Source organism: Crotalus tigris, unplaced genomic scaffold (assembly GCF_016545835.1).
Source record: "Crotalus tigris isolate CLP2741 ecotype Arizona unplaced genomic scaffold, ASM1654583v1 scf7180000017571.3126492, whole genome shotgun sequence".
Classification (NCBI taxonomy): domain Eukaryota; kingdom Metazoa; phylum Chordata; class Lepidosauria; order Squamata; family Viperidae; genus Crotalus; species Crotalus tigris.
In genome coordinates, this window is record NW_024096482.1 from 2315247 (window position 1) to 2336226 (window position 20980).

General features: G+C 38.8%; 1 protein-coding gene across 6 annotated transcripts; it reads right to left on the minus strand.

Moving 5' to 3' along the window:
- Positions 1 to 119: 119 nt before the first annotated feature.
- On the minus strand, positions 120 to 20335 carry FST (follistatin). Of its 6 annotated transcripts, none has more exons than XM_039355902.1 (6): positions 20083 to 20333; positions 17911 to 18102; positions 15397 to 15615; positions 13585 to 13809; positions 5728 to 5883; positions 120 to 1271 (listed from the first exon to the last, which is right to left on the minus strand). In XM_039355902.1, the coding sequence occupies exons 1-6, from the start codon at positions 20162 to 20164 to the stop codon at positions 1144 to 1146; spliced, it is 1002 nt and encodes a 333-aa protein (XP_039211836.1). In that variant the 5' UTR covers positions 20165 to 20333; the 3' UTR covers positions 120 to 1143. The 6 variants fall into 6 exon arrangements, with proteins under 6 accessions (XP_039211836.1, XP_039211820.1, XP_039211864.1 ...); XM_039355886.1 differs by having other exon boundaries at positions 5653 to 5883; XM_039355911.1 differs by lacking the exon at positions 120 to 1271 and adding an exon at positions 3726 to 4880 and having other exon boundaries at positions 20083 to 20332.
- Positions 20336 to 20980: the final 645 nt, after the last annotated feature.

A 20980-nucleotide genomic window follows, 5' to 3' on the forward strand; every position in this document is an offset into this window, starting at 1 on the left:
AGCAGGATCTGTAAGTCCAGCAGAACATCCAGTTCAAGAGTTGCTATTTCAGATGAAGCAGAACCATCATTGGAACCAAACAGGAACTCTAATGTTTTCATAAGAACAATCCAAACTTGTTTGGGATTTAACTTGTTTCATTTTATTTGCATCACAGCTTGCAAGAAATTACCTCTATTACATCTCAAATTGGTCTTGGAAAGGTGATATAATAGAGGCATAAATGACCTCTCTCAGAAGTATCATGTATATGTTAAATATTGTAACATTATCACAGGATGCCTGGAATTGCATAGTCAGGAAGGAAAAGATTCACTGTAAAAAAAAAGTATTTCATTCCCCAAACCTTACAGGGAGTCCAGATATATATTAAGGTCAATAATAATGAATAAGACCAAAAGGGACATACTCCCTCCTTTCAGGTCTCAACAAAATTAATCCATCAGAACAACCAGTGTAGCTTTGGTCCCAGACTCACTTCATCTAATATCCTCTGATACCCCTCAATAGCATCCAAAATATTTCCCCAAAGTTGAAGATTGGAGACAGGCAGAAGTTATATAAAGGATCTGGACTGAGAGACTGTGCCCTTGTGACCATGGCAGGAGAGAACACAACTTTTCCTTCTTTAAGGCAGTTGGTATTTGTTTTTCTCAAAGAAGCATTGATCTTCTGAAAGCAGCCACATATACGCTTGTTGTCCAAAGGACCCAAATGGGGCATGAGTGGCTGAGCTCATACCCTGAAGAGAACCCGGCTTACTTATTCACTTTCCTAAGATTAAATGAAATCCAATTAACATTATAAGATAGTGCCCTGGTTGGAGTTAGACTTGGTCCCAGTGGCATCTAAACAGAGCAAATACAAATTATTTTGTCTGCAAAGAATCTTACAAAAGTTGCAGCTTCATCTTTTCCTCACATCCTTTCTGGGAAAAGAATCAGTTTTCCCTACTTGATACTCTCCAGATGTGTTGGATTACAACTCCCCAAATGGCTACTCAACATGGTCATATGTAGTCAAATACATTTGGGAGTCGGGGAATTGTAATTCATCACATTACTGGGCATAAGCTTGGAGAAGCCTGCAACAGAGCATCTCTTGGTAAACAAAAAGATCCTTGGAGCCAAGGGCTTAATTCTCTTAATAGTTTAAATCCTTGTTCTTGTTCTTGTTTTTATTTTTTCTTCTTTTGTTGAAGGAAGTCAGAGCAGCATGCAGAATGGATTTTTTCCTTTTAGCCACACCAGAATCCAGCGATCTAGGCAAGGCTGAGAGAAAGAGGAAGACAGAATGACTGAGTGAGTAAGGGGGAAGAGAACATTCAATGAAGGGAGACTTTAGTTGTCTATAGCTTATAGAATCCACACTAGCATTCCTTCAATTTAGATCATTGTTTTGCATTTTTTCTACCATCCTCGTGTAATTTGAAAGTGTTTCCTAGAGTGTGACAGCCTTGCATTATTTTTAGTTATCAGGTGACTAAGAGGTACATGTGTATATCTTGACTTTCTTTGGATCCATCCTGTCTTCAGCTAAATACCAACGGAATAACAGAGTTGGAAGAGACCTTGAAGGTCTTCTAGTCCAATCCCCTGCTCAAGCAGGAAACCCTATACTTTTTCAGACAAATGGTTCTCCAATCTCTTCTTAAAAACCTCCAGTTTTAAAAACCTCCCAGGAGGATATCGTAAGGAAGTTCTTCCCATGAGGCTACTTTCAGATGTGTGAGTAGCCAGTGATAGGTGCAGTCTGATCTGCAAAGCAATACCACCAATAGCATCCTTCATTGGTTCTAAAAAAGAAAATGTGCTCAAACATATAATCTGCTTTCAAGCTCTCTGATAGTAAAGGAGAAGTGGCAGGATGGCTAATAAAGAAGTGGCCAATAAAAACGGTGTCAGAAAATTCTTGAAGAATTGCAAAAGGATGGGCAAACCATAAGTAACCCATCTCTGAATGAATCTGCTAGAATTTGTATCATATCACACATGAGGAATTCTATAATGGATATAATGATTATCACAAGCTTAGTTGCTTTGAAAAAGCCAAATGGAACTGACTATAGTATACTGTATATAGTCTTCAGATTTCAGAGACTGCTTGCCTATGAATATCACTTCCTGGAGATCAGTAGTGGAAAAAATTAATAACTTTTATTTTTCTTTATGGGTTTCCTAGAGATATTCAGTTGGTTGTAGCTGGGATTACAGGGACTGTTACTATGATTCAACAGGATCTTTTCTGTTTCTTATCCACGACCACAGTATGTTTTTTATAGAAATCTGTTTACAATTATTTGTAAAATAATTAGTTCACACTAGAAAAAAGAAGGTGCAAATTGAATGGACTAATTTATATAGTTAGATGTATTTAATTATTGTAAGATGTACTGACATCAACAATTATTGCCATCCCAATTGGCAAAAAAAAAAAAAAAAACCACAACTCAGGACCATATTGGTTAGAAACAAGCAGAAGAGGCCTTCATCCTGCAGTGGATAGACAATGGGTAAAATGATGATGATGAAGATGTACTGATGGCTTGTGCATTTGAATGAGATATACATTAAATATAAGATATAAAAATTAACACCATCTCAAGCATATGCTTTTCAGTAATATTAACTAATACTTTCATCTGTAGGCCGTCAATACTAATGAAATTAAGTTATTATTTTAGATTTTCATAGAATTGCTATGTGTAAGGAATGTACAAGAGCAATTCCTCAATAAAAAGGCTTAAATGTATGATTACAATTTCAAGATTCCAGTGTCCGTCAGAGAAAAACTTTATTATCTTGGCAAAATACCTCACTATAGAATCTCATGATTTTATGAAACAGAGATAAGTTCTATGTCTTTGAAGGAAGTTTAAAATTGCAGTGAAATTTTGAAGGTATAATGAAACACAAATAATGCTAATATTATAATGTTGTTTTATTAGCTTTATATACAGTATTTTCCTTCCTCTAAGAAACAGGGAAATATACATAATTCTGTCCTCTTTGATTGTATCCTCACAACATTCCTCTGTGGTTTGGATTTTGAACCTTGATTTTTTTCTAGTCCTAAATGAACATCCAACTTGAGTATAGTATATTCATTAGTTTCAAAATGAGATAGTGAAAACATAATAAACTGTGCTAGAGTCCTCTAGACTGTAAAAATACCTTTACATTAGAATGAAATATTTTACAATGCCATAGGGTAGAATTTTCATCAAGATTGAGTAATGAAGATAGATTAAAAATTATTGAACCTACATTTTTTTACCTCATTCCCAGACTACTAACTACAAATTCAGTTTTTTGGCATATAAAATCTTTGTTTCCTTCGTTGTACTATATAATTCTCATTTAGTCACCTAGAATGGGAATATTTTCCAATGGAGTCCAAACTAATGCTGAAGGAACCTATCTAGCATTCACTTTGCATGTTTTATACCCAAGCAAAAGCTATGTCAACTTATTAATTTAACTATTACATTTATATTACCCTTTTTCCACAATAGAAGCACTCCAAAAGATTTTATTTGGTGGTTTTCTATTTAGATATTAACTATTTGGCAAAGACACATTGCATTATGGACCTTCAGAACAAAACCTAGAATAACTTTTTACAAATACTAAAAACCCTCTTCATTAATCACCCTCCCCACATTTAAAAACCCATTCTTGGCAACCTTCTTAACCCAAGCAATAATTGAAGTCAATATATACAGGTTTGGGGGAAAGGATATCCATTTTTTTATTTTTTTTCACTCATAATTATTTACAAATACACATTATAACTTTTATATACATTGCACATTTACATGGTAGAAAAGTACAAAACTATATATTTAAATGAATTTATATTTAACTTGTCATGTTTGAAAATATAAAATTGCCTCAGAAAAAGAAAGTACTATGAAAAGCAAGAAACTTGAACTGATAAAGTTTTGATATAATATTCTGTTAACATTTGAATGTGAAACAAAAAGAATGTTTAAAAAAATGGAACGCAGGACCATCTGCAAGGACAGACCTAATAAAACATTGATGCTCATGACAATGTATTTTCATTTTTCTTCTTTTTCTTAAAAAAAGAAAATAATGCTTTCTTTACATTTAGCCACATAGCAACTAAAAAACCCTTCATAATCCGATCTTTGGGTTTGAATTCTCATAGTACAATATAAACGTTCAGGATTTTGAGATTCTATTACTACATGATACAATCAGAGAATATAGGCAGGGAAAGAGGTTCTGTTAAAGCTTTTTCTCTTTCCATCTCAAATATATACTTAATTCAGTTTACAGTGCCTTTTGGTCAGTCAAGATTCCTTGTAAACAAATATCCGAGGGATCATGTATTTATATACAGAATTGGCAAGAAGGAAACACAATAAATAGAAAATGTAACTGAAACTGTCATGCAAAGTTTTGTTAAAATGGAAAAGAGTTAACATTGGCAGAAATAAGGAGCTGAAAATTGTAATTGGGGAGGAGGGTTAGGCTCTAAGGAATGGATTTATAGTTTACAAGAAAAAAGCTTTACTTTACAAGCAAGAGACCTCACAATAAATAACACAGCTCATCCCATAACGATTACATTTCTTCTTCAAAAAAAGGTGTACAGTCAATCAGACTTCTTTAATGTATAAATTATAAAACATGACACAGTATAAATAAATGCCTACAAGATTCAACTATATGTATACTTCTTTCTTCCCCAAATAAATAAGCATACACTTATGTACAGTATGGACATTGTAATTCTTGCCCAATGGCTGTTTCAAAAGGGATGGAAATTTTACCACTCTAGAATGGAAGATATAGGAAAGCTGTAGTCCTGGTCATCATCTTCCTCCTCTTCCTCAGGATCTTCATTGATGGCTAGATAGGAGAATACAGGGGAGCTCTTGTTTAAATACGGATGACAAAGCGCAGAAGCTGTCTGTGCATGTTTTCAAAGCCCCCTGCATAGCCAAAATAGGATGTGGCATGTTTTTTAAAGCGTAGATTGCAGTGAGATGCACTTTGGCATCTGTGGTTATACAATAAAGTTGATTGTGGGTTTTGGTTTTTTGTTTTGGATGTATGTGTAAAGTGTGTGTTACATAATCTATGAAGTCATAACTGCAGCAAGTTCTGGAGACTCAATGGCTCAGGTTTATTTGGCAGATTCCTGAAATTAGATAAAAAGTGCTCTTGTGTTCTAGGTTTTTAAACTGCTGTTGAGTCCTTCATTCAGAGGCCATTGTGAGCAGATAGCAGCCCACATGGTTAGGGGTTAAGCTAGTTTGGGAAGGGTTGAGGTGAGGGAACAAATATGTTATAGCCATGTGTTAATAAAGCAGGCAGCAAAGCACACTCAAGCAAACAATATTAATGGAAGGCAAGAAACAGCTAGGAAGATGCATTTAAGGCAACTTTCTGACGTTAGACACTTCCCTAAAAAGAGAAAGGACCTCCAAACATCTGGTTTTTCTTCGCATCAAGCGCAAGATTTCTGCATAATACATAAATCTTTCTACATAAGATCTCACTAATGCATAGTTTTCTTTCCTGTTTAATAAAGGTTTCCATCCTCACCTATTTCTAAGGATTTTTGTTTGTTTGCCTTCAGAAGATTAAAGTTCCTGCAAGGGTAAAAAATCTCACTTACAGTTGCAAGATCCTGGGTGTTTTACTTCCAATAGCACACCCAGGGAACAGGCTGCTTCCTTCATGGCACACTCACTTGGATAAGTGGTGTTATCACTGGCACAGACAGCTTCGTCTGATTTGCTTTCTGGACATAGCTCATCACAGAGGGCACACCGTCCTCTGCCCACTTTGGAATCCCACAAGCATTTCTTCCCAGTGCTGCACTGGATGTCTTCACAAGATTTGGCTTCTATAAAGAGTTTTCATTAAAAGAAAAATGGGAAGAGTTAAGGGTTAAAAGAGCAAAAGGAAAACAATGCTCTCAAAAATGTTGGGGGTAGTGAATCCCACCACCCCCCAAAAATAGAGGAAAGGCAAAGGTGGAGAATTTGAATTATTACCAAGTGTTGGGGTAGAGGATAGGGTCAAGGGTGCTACTAGGAAAGGCAGCTTATGAAGGTGGTTGAATTCTTCAGCTGAAAAGCAAAGTCACTGTGACTGCATGCTCTATGGACAACACCTGTAGTGTTGCAGAAATGATGCCCAACCTTCAAGACAAGACGCATAGTATCCAAGACCAGTTCTGAACTTAGTTTAGCAGAAAATATTATACCTCTTCCTATTCCCTGCTGGTATAAGTAGTGTTATCTCAATTCCAGCCATGCTTGATGTAGAATCAGCAGAATTAATGGGACTTAAGTGAGTATGACTAAAACTACTATCCAACAACACTTGGGAGGGTTACCCAAGAACCATGCAAATCAACATATTTCCCAGCCTTAAGTTGGGGAGAGACCTCTGATGGGAAATAAAATGTTGACAATCATCTTGTACTGACCAATAGCCTCAAAGGCTGATTCTTTTCAACACTAAAAAAGTTAAACCTTGGAAAAAAACAGCTTTAACAAAAGGAACAAAAGGAATGTTGATTGGGTTTCTTTGCCTGATAGGATTGTATATTCATTACAGCAATTTTATTTGATGCCCATTTTGAGGTTCAAGGTAACTGAGAGTACTGTGTATTGTGTTTTCCTGACATGCATACAAAAAGCATGCTATTCACAAAAACCAGATTTAATGAATCTAATGGCAGGAATGTTCCTAAAAGTTGAAATAGCTTGTCTACTCTCTGCTGATGCTTTGCTTTTGTTGGCATATCCATGTTTGTCTGTGTGTGTGTGTGTGTGTGTGTGTGTGTGTGTGTGTGTGTGTGAAAGAGAGAGAGGGGGGGGAGGGAGGGAGGGAGGGAGGGAGGGAGAGGGAGCGATCAGGCTATAGCAAGCTTGGAGCTTGATCATTCAAAACTACTTTAGTCTGAAGAGCTGATATTTAGCTGTAATAGGATAGTTCTCATACATGGTTATACTTTTAAAAATGGCATGTACATGGCATGACTTCAGTGTTAACTCTTTGACCTAAGAAAGGACTTAGGACGTCAGAAGCCAATCTATTTATTTTCCCAGTCTTCAGCATTTGTCACCTAAGCCAGTGTCACTAAATACAATAAGAGTTAAGTTTGAATAGACATTTAGAATTTAATCTACATGATTCCTTATTTAATATTGGTCTCCCAAGTTCCTAGTCAAAGATCTCCCTACACTGCACAGTGCTCAGGAACTGCTGAAGCTCACTTGATCTTGGATGTCAGTGCTCACAGTTTAAAAAAAACAATAGATTTTTAAAGTGAAAGGCATGTAGTATGGCAAACGGGGAAGAAATGCTTCGTTTCTTGGAAAAATGGATGGCTAAATGACCTTTTTTAAAAATCATGATCAGATGTCCTAGTGTACTGGCTGCAGTCTAGATCTGACTTCTGAAACTGGTGCCTTCCTATTGTGTCTAGGCAACAACTCTCCAAAATCTTGGAGGTCATTGAGATTGGGACTTCTGGAAATAGCCTTTCCAAGGCCTTCAAGGGTTGGATCCAAAGAAAGGACTATAACATGATGTTATAGAAAAAGCCATTTATAATATCTTCTCTATCTGTCATGTAATGAGGGTCAGATAACAAAGATCAGCATTAAATTAAGAAAGAATGTGTTATGAATAATCTGGTGAATGGCTATTGAGTTTATCTCACTACACTGAAAGCTGTACCTCACATATCAAGGCTTTGGGGTCTCTCCACTTATTTTCTTTCTCTTTCTGATAATACCATTTGATGCAACAAACACAAACATTAATGCAAGAATACTACAAATGTTACATCTTGTTTGATTTTGAATTCAAAAGAAAATTGAAAAATTGCAATAAATGGACAGATTAGCCTTTTGAAAAATCAGTCTATAAAATCATTCTATTAGGTTTAGCAGTACTAACCTAGAACCTATGATTTAAGAGTAGTAGTTGTAAAAGCACAACTATTTTGGAAAACTGGATATGATTCATCAATGTTCAGCATTTTAAAAAGTAGGTTATTTAAATGGGGAAGTTAGGCATATATTTAAATCTGTTCCCTTAAAACCAAAGGAACATAGAAGCATGTTAGAACATAGATAGCAACTGTGCCTGTGCCTGTGCCTATGTTGCAGATTACAGAACCCTAGGACTCTTGTTTGCTATATTTGCTTCCTTCCTTTCCAAATTATCAATCATCAGTTAGGGTTTACTGCTTCCTTGCTTCTTTGTCATAGTGAGGAGAACAATAATCTTCTTTGTGGCACAAAGAAATAGATTGTATGTGTATTTTTGTGTAATTGTGTGCATGTGCAAATGCTTGCTTACATTACAATTAGATGTGGACTCAGAAATATTCAGTTTGAATCCTCAGGGTTTCACATGGTCTCTAAAAACTTTGAGTATAGCCTCTAGAATCCATGCAATAGTTGAACCTGAACTTTAATATTTAATGTGACAGGAGATCACCTGGGGAATAGTTATATTAGTGTTATGATATTAAATTGTGTAGCATTTACTTTTCTGATGGTACTGCTTACATTATGAAATGTCTTTCCTGGCTTGGCAGATCATTCAAAGGACAAGTAAATTATTCTTCAGACCTCTTTTAGAGGAATCAAGTCTTAATCCAAATGTAATTTGATGTTTCTGATCTTTTAGTGGAAAATGATTGTATTTATTGTTTCTATTTTATCAATGTATAAGCCACTTCAAGATGCTGATACAGTTTTGAGGATTAAGTTTGGTCATGATTTTAGTACTTGCAGATGTCCATTATATGTATGACCTGTTATTTATTATTTGTAAGGGAGAAAAGCGGTTTTGGATCAATCCAATGTGTGTTTCCTAAGCTTCCTTGCCTAGCAAAATGTTTCCATTGGAATCCAATTGAACTGAATCCTAAGCCATGTGGTCAAAAAATGTCTTCAAAGACTTGGTATTCACAAGTATCACAGATTCCAGTGGAATCAAGGTCAAAGACTAGTCTTCAATAATTGTCAACTAGATTTGGTGGAAAGTTTTTTGACCAAATTCTATCTTTCTGAATCCAAGGAGTGCATTCCTATGAGTTTTTAAAATATAATTTTGTATATAATAGCATTTTTCCATAGCAAGGACGTAGCTGTGATGTGGCAGATGTAGAGTGGATTGTTTTATGCAAGAGCTATGCCAGGGTTCCCCCCCCCATTTTAATAATTTGAAGTCAGAACTAGCAATTTTTGAAAATATCTACTTTTTCTTAGCATATTTGTCTCCTACTATTTATTAGGAATGATTTTAACTCATCTACTTTTTTTCTTATTCCTAAATAAGTCAGCCAGTCAGAGATTGTGTAATAGTTTTATCTGGTCTGTAGGCTTTGACTGTATAATGCCATCACTGAAGACAAGTTAGATCAATTCAGCATAAACGACAGCAATAAAATAAATCTCTTTACAAAGACCCAGAACTTTAGACATTTTAGGTGTTGGCAAATATATTATAATAAATTAAAAATGGCTATTATTAAATATGGAAGAACATGCAGATTTATAAATATGAAATAATCTGATTTGAGTATAACTGGTTAAAATGGAATATATCTATCAACCAGTGTCAATATAAATTATGCAAAAAATCTCTCACCTCAGTTAGCTAACACTGAACTAGGATTATTTAAAAAAATCATGATACTTCATTCATTTCTGGAAAATAGCTGAAATATTTGCAGACCCAATCCCGATACATTATTGAGATCAAGACAGGGAGTGATTCATTTCTAATCTTTTGGGTAAACATCCAGAACCAATTTATTTACCTAATCAACTTCTTCTGACCTATTTGGGTTTATTGCTGCCCCATCAGCAGCCATAAGAGAACAAAAGAAGGGAAAGAGTGTTTGTCATTTCTGACATATTGCTCTGGCTGCATTTTAGTGGACTGGAAGTTATATTGTTCAGTCAAACAATTTCTGTTCAGGAGAACAGAAATGGAAGAGGTAACGGAAATCAGTGAAGGTGACTGATGAGAGTTAAAGAGTGGCCAAAAATATGTGGATCAGGAGCTATTAAAATATATAGAGAATAAGGAAGGGGAAATAAAACAGACTTGTAAGATTCTGTTATTATAGCCTATCTCAATCAAATATAGTTCTAGTCTTTCTTTGGAGTCAGTTTCCTGGTCTGGGTTATCTAGTAGGGTTGACATCAATCTTGCAAGCCTTATTGTACTTTATCTCTTCTCCTTCTTACACTCCATTGAATTTGAGAGGCATTTCCTTGAGTAGCTTCAGAATATTATCTCAGTCTCTAGGACAGGGGTGTCAAACTGCCAGCTCGTGGGCCGGATGCGTCATGCCGAAACTGCGCCCACCCCATTGCCGGTAATGGAAAACGTCACGTGACGTTGCGAGTTTGACACCCCTGCTCTACAATTTAAAGAAGAGTTCAGCTCTCTTTGCCTAGATAATAGTTTTTGCATATTTCTGTCAAAGTCATCCCCTTTGCTTTCTATAGGGCCTTAATATTAGCTTAATACTATTATTTATTTATTTATTTATTTATTTATTTATTTATTTATATTGGCTGTCCAGCTCCAGTGGTTTCTGAGAGATGTACAAAACTAAGGAAAACACATTAGAGGGAAACATTATGAATTTTCAAATTTCATATTGCTTAAAGTTGGATGTATGGATTTTGCTATCAATTCAGGAATAGGGATCTTGTGGCTTTCCAAAAGTTACTAAACAATGTTTCCCAGCAATCCTAGTCAGCACAATTAACACTAAAGTATTCTGAGAATTGTAGTTTAGCTATATTATCCTAAATATTGCTTTAAGCAGCACCTACCATCTTCTCTTTTGCTTTTGAGAAGCCTGCATTCTACTTGAGACTGTTAATTAAAGAAACATGCTACTGGATCAATCTATGTTTGATAAATAAACATAATGATATATTTGTAATTTACTGTCTATAATCTGAGATAGGCACATAAAGAGATTATAACTTTTGGTAATTTACACATCAGGGGAGTTCTCTTGGCAACAATATGCAAGTGGTTTTCCACACATAAAATGGGTTGAAATCAGATCTGTTAACTTACTCGCCAAACTATCCTTCTCTGTTTTAATTTGTCATTTTAAAACCGGAAGTAATATTTCATAGCAGAAGATGTGGGCCAAACAAAAGAATCCCTATATAAGCAGTATGATTTTTTTCCTATTCCCTGAGCTGGTGCAAATAAGAGATTAAGCTATAATCAGAAAGCTTCTAATTTCAAACTTGCTTCTGACTTTCACTAATTTTAAGGGGCTTTTAGTAAATTACTCTCTTCAATTTGCTAAGATAATAACACCAATGGAATTTATGGCAGAGGATAGACCTTCAGATGTGGCTGAATCATCGCTTTCAGCAGCCCAAACCAGCAGGAAATTGAGCTCATCAACATCTGGAGTATCCAAATCCTCATGCATAATTCTTGGATGAATGACCCCTATTACCATTGCCACATTTTCAACACCAGGAAGTGATATATAAATATTTCATCTTTATAATTTCTTTTATTTTTTAACAGCATTAATTAATAAGATTACTTTGGAAGAAAGAAATTTCTGTTTTAGTTTATTCTTCATTCTTCTGGTCACTGACACAGAATAAAACTAAAACTGTCACTATCTGGTAACATGGCTTCTTCCAGCTTTGCTGTCCATTGAGATCTTTACGTAAATTGCCTTGATTTCATTCTTGCACAATATTATTTGGCAGTGCTCCTTTCCTCCACCTGTCTATCAGATCAAATCACTTGCTCTGATTTGACTCCTCCCTACTCTGCCCATTTCTGCTGAGGTTAGAAAGTGAAAACAATTGTGGGAAACAATTAACATTTTTTGATTCTTAGAAGACTACCTTTATCATTAAGCAAAATGAATTAGTTACCCTGTTTTTTAATTGGGAACAATGAAAAAAATTGTATAATGTGATCTACTTTCCCCATTATTTTTAACTTTTGGAGGCTGGCCCTATCCTTAAGTAGATGCGAGTTAATCAGCTCTAGCAGTTGTAAAAGGACAAAGTTGTACTCACGGATACCTATATAGCTAGCACAGAGAACAAACAAGCATTGTAATGCCACAATACAAGCTCTGCCTGTTTCGTAAATATATTGTGACATCTCATGGATGTTTGTAAGAAGTGGATCTTGTGTCATAATATTGCAGCTTCACTATTCTGATTAAATTGTCAGATAATGTAGATCCTTTGGCTATGGAGCCTCCTCTATAACCTTAAGTAACTTGCTGGTGCAATGGGAAGCTATCCCATTGCCAGTACTGAGATGCAATTCTAATCCCTGGTTGCTCAGGTTCTGTATAGGCAGTCCTCCCTTAACAGGTATTTGTTCAGCAACCATTCAAAGTAATGAAGGTGATGAAAAAAATGGTAGTTACAGCTGGTGCTCCATGTTTTGGTTGTTGCAATGACCCTGCATTCAGATGATCAAAATTTGGGCAGTTGACAGCCCATCCTTATTAACAACTGCAGCTCCCCCCGCTGACTTATCATCTCCCCATCTCTGCTGTTTGGCCACCCAAGACATTGCAAGGCCTACTTGATGCTGTACAAAGTCTCCGCAAAGCCTGGAGAAATCTTTGATGCATTACAGAGGTCTTCAAAGATCCAGCAGCTGCCTTGGCTGGGCATTTTCATCAGAAGATGGTGATGCTGGGACTGCTGGGAGAAAGCAAGGATAGATGGTGGTTGCAGAGTGCAGAGTGGCCAAAAGAGTAGCGATAGGAAAGAAGATAGGCAGGCGGGGAGAGTTGGAATCCAGCATGTCAGAACATGGGGAGTGTTTGGCTAACAACTGCAACTGGAACTATTGTTAGTAAGTGGTACAGTTACATGATGCTTTGCCTAAAGACTGATTTATTTAGCGATGGAAATTCTAGTCCTAGTTAGGGTCATTAAGCAAGGACTATTTATATGTATAGTGAAAGGAAGACCACTTGCCCTTTGGGCCACCCCTATCTTCCATGCGCCAGTGTGACATGTAAGATCTGGAACCTACATTTCTCTCATCTTCTCTTTTGTGAGACCCTCCAGATGTGGTGCAATCCAAGCAACAATTCCAAGAATCAAGGTAAGAGCCAGTGGTTTCTGGCGCAAATAAGTCAGTTATATAAATAACTGATAACAATTCAGCTTCAAGGCAATGAACTGCTAAAGTAGGATTTAAAAGTAATTTTCCCCTTAATTCTGACAGAAGACAATCAGCTGCTTTATATGGCTTTATTCTGGTAAGGCAAGAAAGATTTGTATCTAGCCATGCCACATCATGTGTCTGAGACTTTCCAGTGGCTGAGCTAAGTCAAGGATCCTAGAATTTCTGCTGAGGTTTGCTGGGGAATCTGAAAACAATAACTAAAATGGTCCTTGAGGACAATAGCCAGGAAAAAAAAACTGAACTAAATTTGTGCTATGAAATAAGGTTTCCTGATCTAATGGAAAAACTTCCTTCTTTGTGTACCTCCTCTCATTTTTAAAAATAGAGCTGTAATCTCTTGTTCCATAGTACTTACTGACACATTTTCCTTCATAGGCTAGGCCAATGGATCTTCCAAGCAGGCAAGTAGCTTTTCTTAGATGACAGGCACTTGCATATGTTATTCCATCATTCCCGCAGAGATACTGTTCAGGTAGAGTTGGCTCAGGACAAATCCGATTGCATATCACACAGTTGGCATTATTATTTTGATCAACCACGCATGTGGAACTGCCTGGGCATAAAACATCCCTACATGTCTCTGAAATAAATAGTAGGGAAAACATGTGAACAATAGGGGCATCTGGGCCATCAGAATAGACACAAATAGCAAAAACTGAAAAGCTTGGATTAAACTAAGGTAGCTAGACCAGCAATCTCTGAATTTCCAATTAGTTTATACTCTAGCTGCTGCATGGATGACCTAGTAATTATAGGGTCCTGGACTTGGGATCAGTGATCTACAACATAGTAACTCTTGTGATCATCCTAGAAAAAGCATTAGGACTTGGCATCTGTCTAAGTGCATACCCTTCAAGAAGCCCACTGTCAATGTCACAATGGCTCTGTCATTGTCCAGTTTGCTGTTTCCGCTTCCTTGTCACCTACTCCCTAGGCAACAAGAATGAGAAGCTGTAGTTTGAACTGCTCCGAACTGTTTCTCAGCATCTGGAGGTAATCAGGAAGACCTCCAAGGAAGGGGTTCTCATGCTAATAAGTGGCCAGTTTTAGATTTGCCTCCTCCAAATCTAAAACTGGCATGTGAAAAAAACGTTCAAGGCTGCAAGTTAATGGGGAGGACTCGTAGCTCATTGGCAGGACCACAGTGTCTCACTAAGTCCACAGATTCCTTTCCAACTTTAATAGGAAGGAAAATAGAGTGTGTATTTTCTGAGAATTGGTATAAGACTGCAGATTTGTATTCTTGGCATGTGGTTTTTCTTTGCCTTTGTAGTTTAATGATGGAATCCACTGCCAGAAGATGCAGTGCAACCATCAACTTGGATACTTCAAAGAGGTATTAGACATAGGACAACTAAGATGATCAGAAAGTACCATCTTGGTGGCTATGAATTATATCCAATATTGTAGGCAGTTACTTGGAAATGTGGTCAAGATGCTATTATTGCTTTCATGTGTTTGCTACTGTGCCTCCATGAGACATTTGTGGAAACTGAATGCTGGCTTAGACAACCCATTTGTCTGACACAATTTATTTGTAAGTGAAAAGGTAGCTAATTCATCAAGAAGCAACTATCTAACACTTTTCCTCATTTTTTAAAAAAAATTTGCAGAAAGTGTATGATACAATTTAGTCACCTCAGGATTTTCTACTTTGTTCTGCTGCAGAAATATAAATAGGTTCTATAGCAGGCATGTCAAACTGCCGGCCTGCAGGCGGGATGCATCATACTGAAACCGCGTCCACCCCATTGCCGCCAATGGGGAACATGTCATGATACATCGCGTGATGTCACAAGTTTGACATGCTTGTTCTATAGAAATGGCTTTTATTTACTTAGTAAAGCCTTTTCCAACCTGGGCATTCTCTAGATACGCAGACCTCAACTCCCAGAATACCTCAGTCAGTGTGAAATTACTGAAGATTCTGAAAATTGAAAAGCATACATCTGGGGGCACCAAGTTTGACATGTCTATGATAAACTTGCCCATCCCATCATCTGTGTTTAGGACACCCCTTTGTGTTATTATTTTTTGAATGTGAACACAATTCACAACCTATTTTCTCACTTGGTCCTATAATCTTTCTGCAAAATAAATGGTTTACAGGGTTTTTTATACATGCTTTCTATCCCTGATTCTAGGATTGAGAAAGCTGTAAACATACTTTTGCATTTGCCCTGATACTGGATTTCAAGATCTGGCTGTTCTTTACATTTGGCTTTCAGAAGGGCACACTCATTCTTGTAGGTTTTCCCATCCAAGCCACACACAGGTCCCTTCCATGTGATATTTGAGCAATCTGGAGCACAGACACACCGAGGTTTGTTTTTCTTGTTCATTTTACATTTCTTCCCAGGTCCACAGTCCACATTCTCGCAGGTTTCTAAAGAGGAAATAGAAGGGGAACAGAGAGAAAAGAATTGGGCAAGTAAAATACAATCCATAAATATTGTCTAATATCTAAAACTCCCATCACAATTTCATAGACGACACAAGAGAATATTGTTGACTCACAAAATACTACTTTTCCAGCAAAAATATAAAATGAAATCAAAGACAGAAGCCTTCTATTTTCTGAGCAGGAAGCTTGCAAGAGGCTGTGAAAATTGCACAAATGATCCCTACAGTGATGCTGGAGTCACAAAATAATGACAGTGACTCCCTAGAAAATTAGTCTGTTAACTTGCAATGAAGTGCTGTGCAATTTTATATACAAAAAGAATAGTAGCAGCTAAACTTTAGAATCTCTCTAAATGTACTTTGGCTCAGGTCATACTTTGCATTAGCATAATGTGGTTTGTTAGACTTTGATTCAGGATGTTGTACAAATCGAATTTTATGAAGTGCAAGCTATGTTTTAGAGCAGAGTTTCTTACTCTTAACAACTTTGAGGCAGCATGGGGAAATGGGGGAGTTAAAGTCCACAGATCTTAATGTCAGGGCTGAGAAACCAGTTTAGAGGTTATCATGTTGTGGGAACTCAACTTTGGTTTGTTCAATAAACTATGGCTTAGTAAAATGTGTGAGTTCATACTTTGAAAAGATAGAATAGATTTTACTAAGCCATAGTTTATTGCACTGATAAGTACTGTATATGTCAAGGTGACTAATTTCCATTAAAAAAAACATGCTGTATGCCAGTTGGGAGACAGGATACCAAAGCTGCCTTATTTTTGTTTCAGCCACCTCCCCTATCTACCCCATCATTCAGTGCAATAACATCTCTGCTCATATGGTGCCCTTGACATGAGTTGAGTTTGTTCTCTAACATCCTTCATGCTGAAGGTTACTGGAGTAGAGATTTCTCAAGGTTGCAGGGTGAAAAGCTTTGGCTGCAATTCATAGTTTTTATTTTTGGTAAAGTATCCTGTTCAAGATGCGTTCGCCAGACCAAGTTAAGTGAATTGGGAACTTCATTTCCATTGTATCATCTCTTAGCTTCTTCAGTACTACCCTGCTGGCACCAAGGACACACAAATCATAATATTCTCATATACACACCATTCTGTATTTCAGCTAGGTCTGAAATCTGTTTTAAATGCTAGTGCATTTAGATGCAGGTAAAGGGTTCTTCTATACGTCATCCCCTGGAGGGCAGGGCCCTCTCCTTACAACAAGCTATCTGATGCAGCTGGAAGCCAATCCTGTTAAAAAGCTTGCTTTACAAAACTTAAAAAGCACAGACACTTTAGTGATTAAGAAAATCACAAATAAACCTGCCTGAGAAATAGGATACCTGGAGAATAACTTGAGTGAGGACAAAATACCTTTCTGTATGAGCATACCAAGGACTAGAATGAGGGAGCAGGTCAAATCATGCGGCTTTCAATAAGTTGAGCCATGGAGGGAAATATGTACTTTGAAATAGCCTTAGTTATGATAAGGAGGAGAAAACATTCCACTCAAATTACCTTCTTATTTGGGCTAAGTAGTTGCACACATTCTTTCCATGCAGAATTGTGAGCTTAGGTGAGAGGAAGGTCTCCTTCCAATTGGGCATGTAGAACACAATTCAACCATTTTGGATAGGTTTCTTGACAAGAATACATTGTCTCCTTGGATAGGGTCTGTTCTGTTTTGCTTCCCAGTCTAGTCCACCATTCTCTGGTAGCCCCTCATCCAAATAGTAATCCCTTCTCATCCTGTTTCTGATTAGCCTGGTTTTTTTTTTAGATCAACTAGTCAACTAGTGTTACTAGATAGACTCTTGAAAATTATAAAAGCCAGTACCATTCATTGTAGAGAGGTAGCTAATTCAGAAGCCTAATAATTAAATTTGACGTAACACAGAGTCCTACATTCTAATAAATGCTTTTATCTGACTACACTTTGGGGTTTCCCAAAGAAGAGGAGAAATGCTCAAGCACAATTTCCATCTGATCCAGTTGATTTTGTATGCTTTATGTACAATCCTTGGCACTGAAAATAATCTTGCTTATCCTTTTCTTATGGGAGGAGACAACAATTAAGCAATGTAGTTTCACATCTTCAGGGAATGAGACTACATTCCTAATTGTAGAGCTAGGGAACCTCTGTATCTAATGTTGCCTATGTAAAGGCATTACTAGATTTAATGAACCAAGATACTTAAGTCAGCCTGAAGCAGCTATCTATCTTCATCTATTAACTTAAGCCTTTCTAAGAACCTGACTATTTTTTTTTTTTTAGCAGCGCCCACCTTTGCAGGGGATGCAGTTGGGGGCCCCTCCGCTAAAAATCGTCCATTTGAAAATCACGTGGTCGTTGACCTCCTCCTCCGTCCACGCAGTGGCGAGCCTCCCTGTTTTGCAGCACTCTTCCTTGCTGAGACCGTTTTTGTAGAAGCCCTGGCAGCGACCGTTCTTGGCTTGCCGGAGCCAGCAATTCCCAGCTAGTGCAGGAAGAGAAGGAGGGAGAGTGAGAGGCAGCCAGCTCAGTGTCAGTTACCACCGACCCAGACATAACACGTGCGGGTTTAATTGACTTTTACTAGACTGTTTACTTTTATTTGTCCCGTTTCATAACCTGAAGCTACTCCCTTGAATCAAACGGAAGCTCTGTTTCAACAACTTGATCAAACCCGTTCGACGCCTTGTTATTCCACCCTGGGAAGGTAGACAACTGCCAGCAATTTCAGAGAGGGGAGGGGTTAATTGCGCACGGCAGGGTCTTGAAATAGATCTGGAGCATCAAAAGTGCGTGTATCTGTGTGCGTGTGCGAGAAAGAGAGTTATTGTGATTGACGAACCTGTCTTCCCACCCATTAGCTGATCTCATCAACACAACTCCTCTGTTTATAAACAACTTTTAACACTAAACAGAAGTGTGAACAATAAACTTATGGGGACATTTCACTATAACTGCTCCCACCCCCATCAATCCCGAGATGTAGGATTTGGTAATGAGCGCCTGGTCCTAGCAAGTATAAGAGGCGGCTCTTTCGAAAGCTTTGAATTTCGCCTACTTCAGAAGCAAAGAAAAGAGAAAAAGCAGTTGGGGAATGAGCGTTCAAACTCCGCACACGCAGTCCAGCAGCGATTTGCAGCCCCACCAATGAGATAACATAGAAGGACGTGGAATAGACAAGTTGGCATGGACTTTATGGAGAAAAGCAACACAAGCGCACTTACATGCAACACTGACACCAACAACCTTGAGTCTGTCTGTTACTGTGGGAACCGAGCCAAAAACACTGATCTGACCTGTCCTCCTATTCCTTGAGATAATCTAGAGAATTTTGTTGGGGCCAGTTCTTCGTGAATCATCAGTCTGACCGCCAACCAATGCAAATCAAATCGAATTTGTTTCTTTACACCACAGGATGCCAGGCAGAACCGACCCTGCTCTCACGTCCCAAATCCACCCATTTTAAGGCGGTGGCGGCGGCAGTAATATCAGCAGTACTAAGGGATCTATCAGCTAGGAAGTTATTTTCATTACTACTTGCTTAAAGTTACAATAATGTAACCCGAAAGATAAATTTATGGATGGGATACAACAATAAATTGTGGGCGTAATGTCATTAACCTCCCTCATAGACAACGCAAACCAATCGGGGCGGAGGAGACTATTTTCAGTTTCCACAATGTGGGTTTCGTTTACTGTGTTTTAAACGAAGCCCAAGGTTGCAAGCCTTCACTCGCTTACCTGGAAGCAAGTTCCACTGACCTGAAGGAGGAACTTATCCTGGAAAGGCTCGTCTAGATTGCCACTGCAAGTCACGCTTGCCATTGTGAAATCCAGCCCTCCGAAGTTCATTCCCAGAGTGGCGTGAAACGAGGAGGCCATAAGAAAACCCTCCAAACTTAACATCTCTCTTTTCTGCTCTCTTTCTATCCCCCTGAACCCGCACCCGGATTTGTGAGGCATAATGGGAAGATTATTTTGCACCCGTAGAAGGAAGCTGCCTCAGTGATTTTTAGAAATGTAAATATGGGGATAAATCACAGGCAGGATGCAACCTCCGCCAAACTCGGAAAAGTTCTTAGCTGATGCTGGAAGTTTAAGCCAGGCAACAGCGACGCCAGCTTTTTAGAAAGCCCTTTAGAGCTAATGATGGAGAAGGTGATTAAGATGATAAAGCTGACGGGAAGAGGGATTCTCTGCCCAGCGAATCGTGGGTTTTCCTTCTCTCCAGTCTCCGCATTCCCAGAAAGCCCCCAGTGCAAAGCGATCCTAAGCGCTTTTCTTTTAAGTTGGAAACCACCGAGAGTTCAGCGGGAAGCTTTGTTTGAGTTTAGGACTGGAGCTGTAAACGCGTCCGGCGGCTTGAAGGTAAAGGCGTCGGGTGAGCTAGAAAGGGAGGGCTAAGCAGGACGTGCGGAGCTAGACCGAGACACATCAGCAGGGAAATGTGTGAATGGTATCTTACCTTGTGCTGTTTGATCTTCTATGAAGTGGCAGAAAAACATCAGGAACAAAACCATGCCCGGAAACATTATCTGGTTTAACATCCTAAAATTACTTCCCTCCAGTGAAAGAGACGAACGCAACCTCGAGTGGCAAGAGTCAGGCGAGGGAAAGAAAGAGCACGCCCGTCACACAGCAGCTTATGATCGCTCTATCTATTGAATGAATGTCAGCCTCTGAACGCTGTCTCGCTTTAAATCGAATGGGGTCTTAGTTCTGCGGTGGGCGGTCTCCTAATGTGTGTGTGTGTGGGGGGGGAGTATGGGAGGGAGAGGGGGAGGAGGGTGTGTATATGCGCGCGCGCGTGTTCGGGTGGTGGGGGGAGATTTAAAAAACTTCGGCGTGAATCCCTTTCCGATTGTTTGTCTCCAAAGGTGTGCGCGCACGCGCGTGGGTCCATCCAGTGGCTTCCACTCACTCCCCCCCCCCGGCTGCTTTGATCAAATCGACAGGAGGATCGCTGGGGCTTTGGCACCCAGCGGATCGGGAAGGAAGGAAGAAGTGGCTTTGCGCTCGCTGCCAAGTGGTGGTTTTAGGGGAACTGAGTGTGGGAACCCAAAACCCACACTTCCTCGCTTAAAAAGGAGGGAGAGAAACGCTTCCTCCGCTGCAAGCGAGACGGCTGGGCGCGCGGAGACGCAGGCGAGACTCTTCCCTGCAAGAGTTCCCGGGGCTGTTCTCGAGTAGCAACCACCAGCCTCGCTTCTCTCCCGAGGGAGGGCAGAGGCGCGACCCAGAATATCCCACCTCGTTTCTCCCTCGCGCTCTCCCAAATCCCGTTGTCGAGGTCGAAGCTGCCGCGTGGTGCCATTGCGGAGAAGGTTCCGCACCGGCATCTACAGTCCGTAGGGACTGGGACG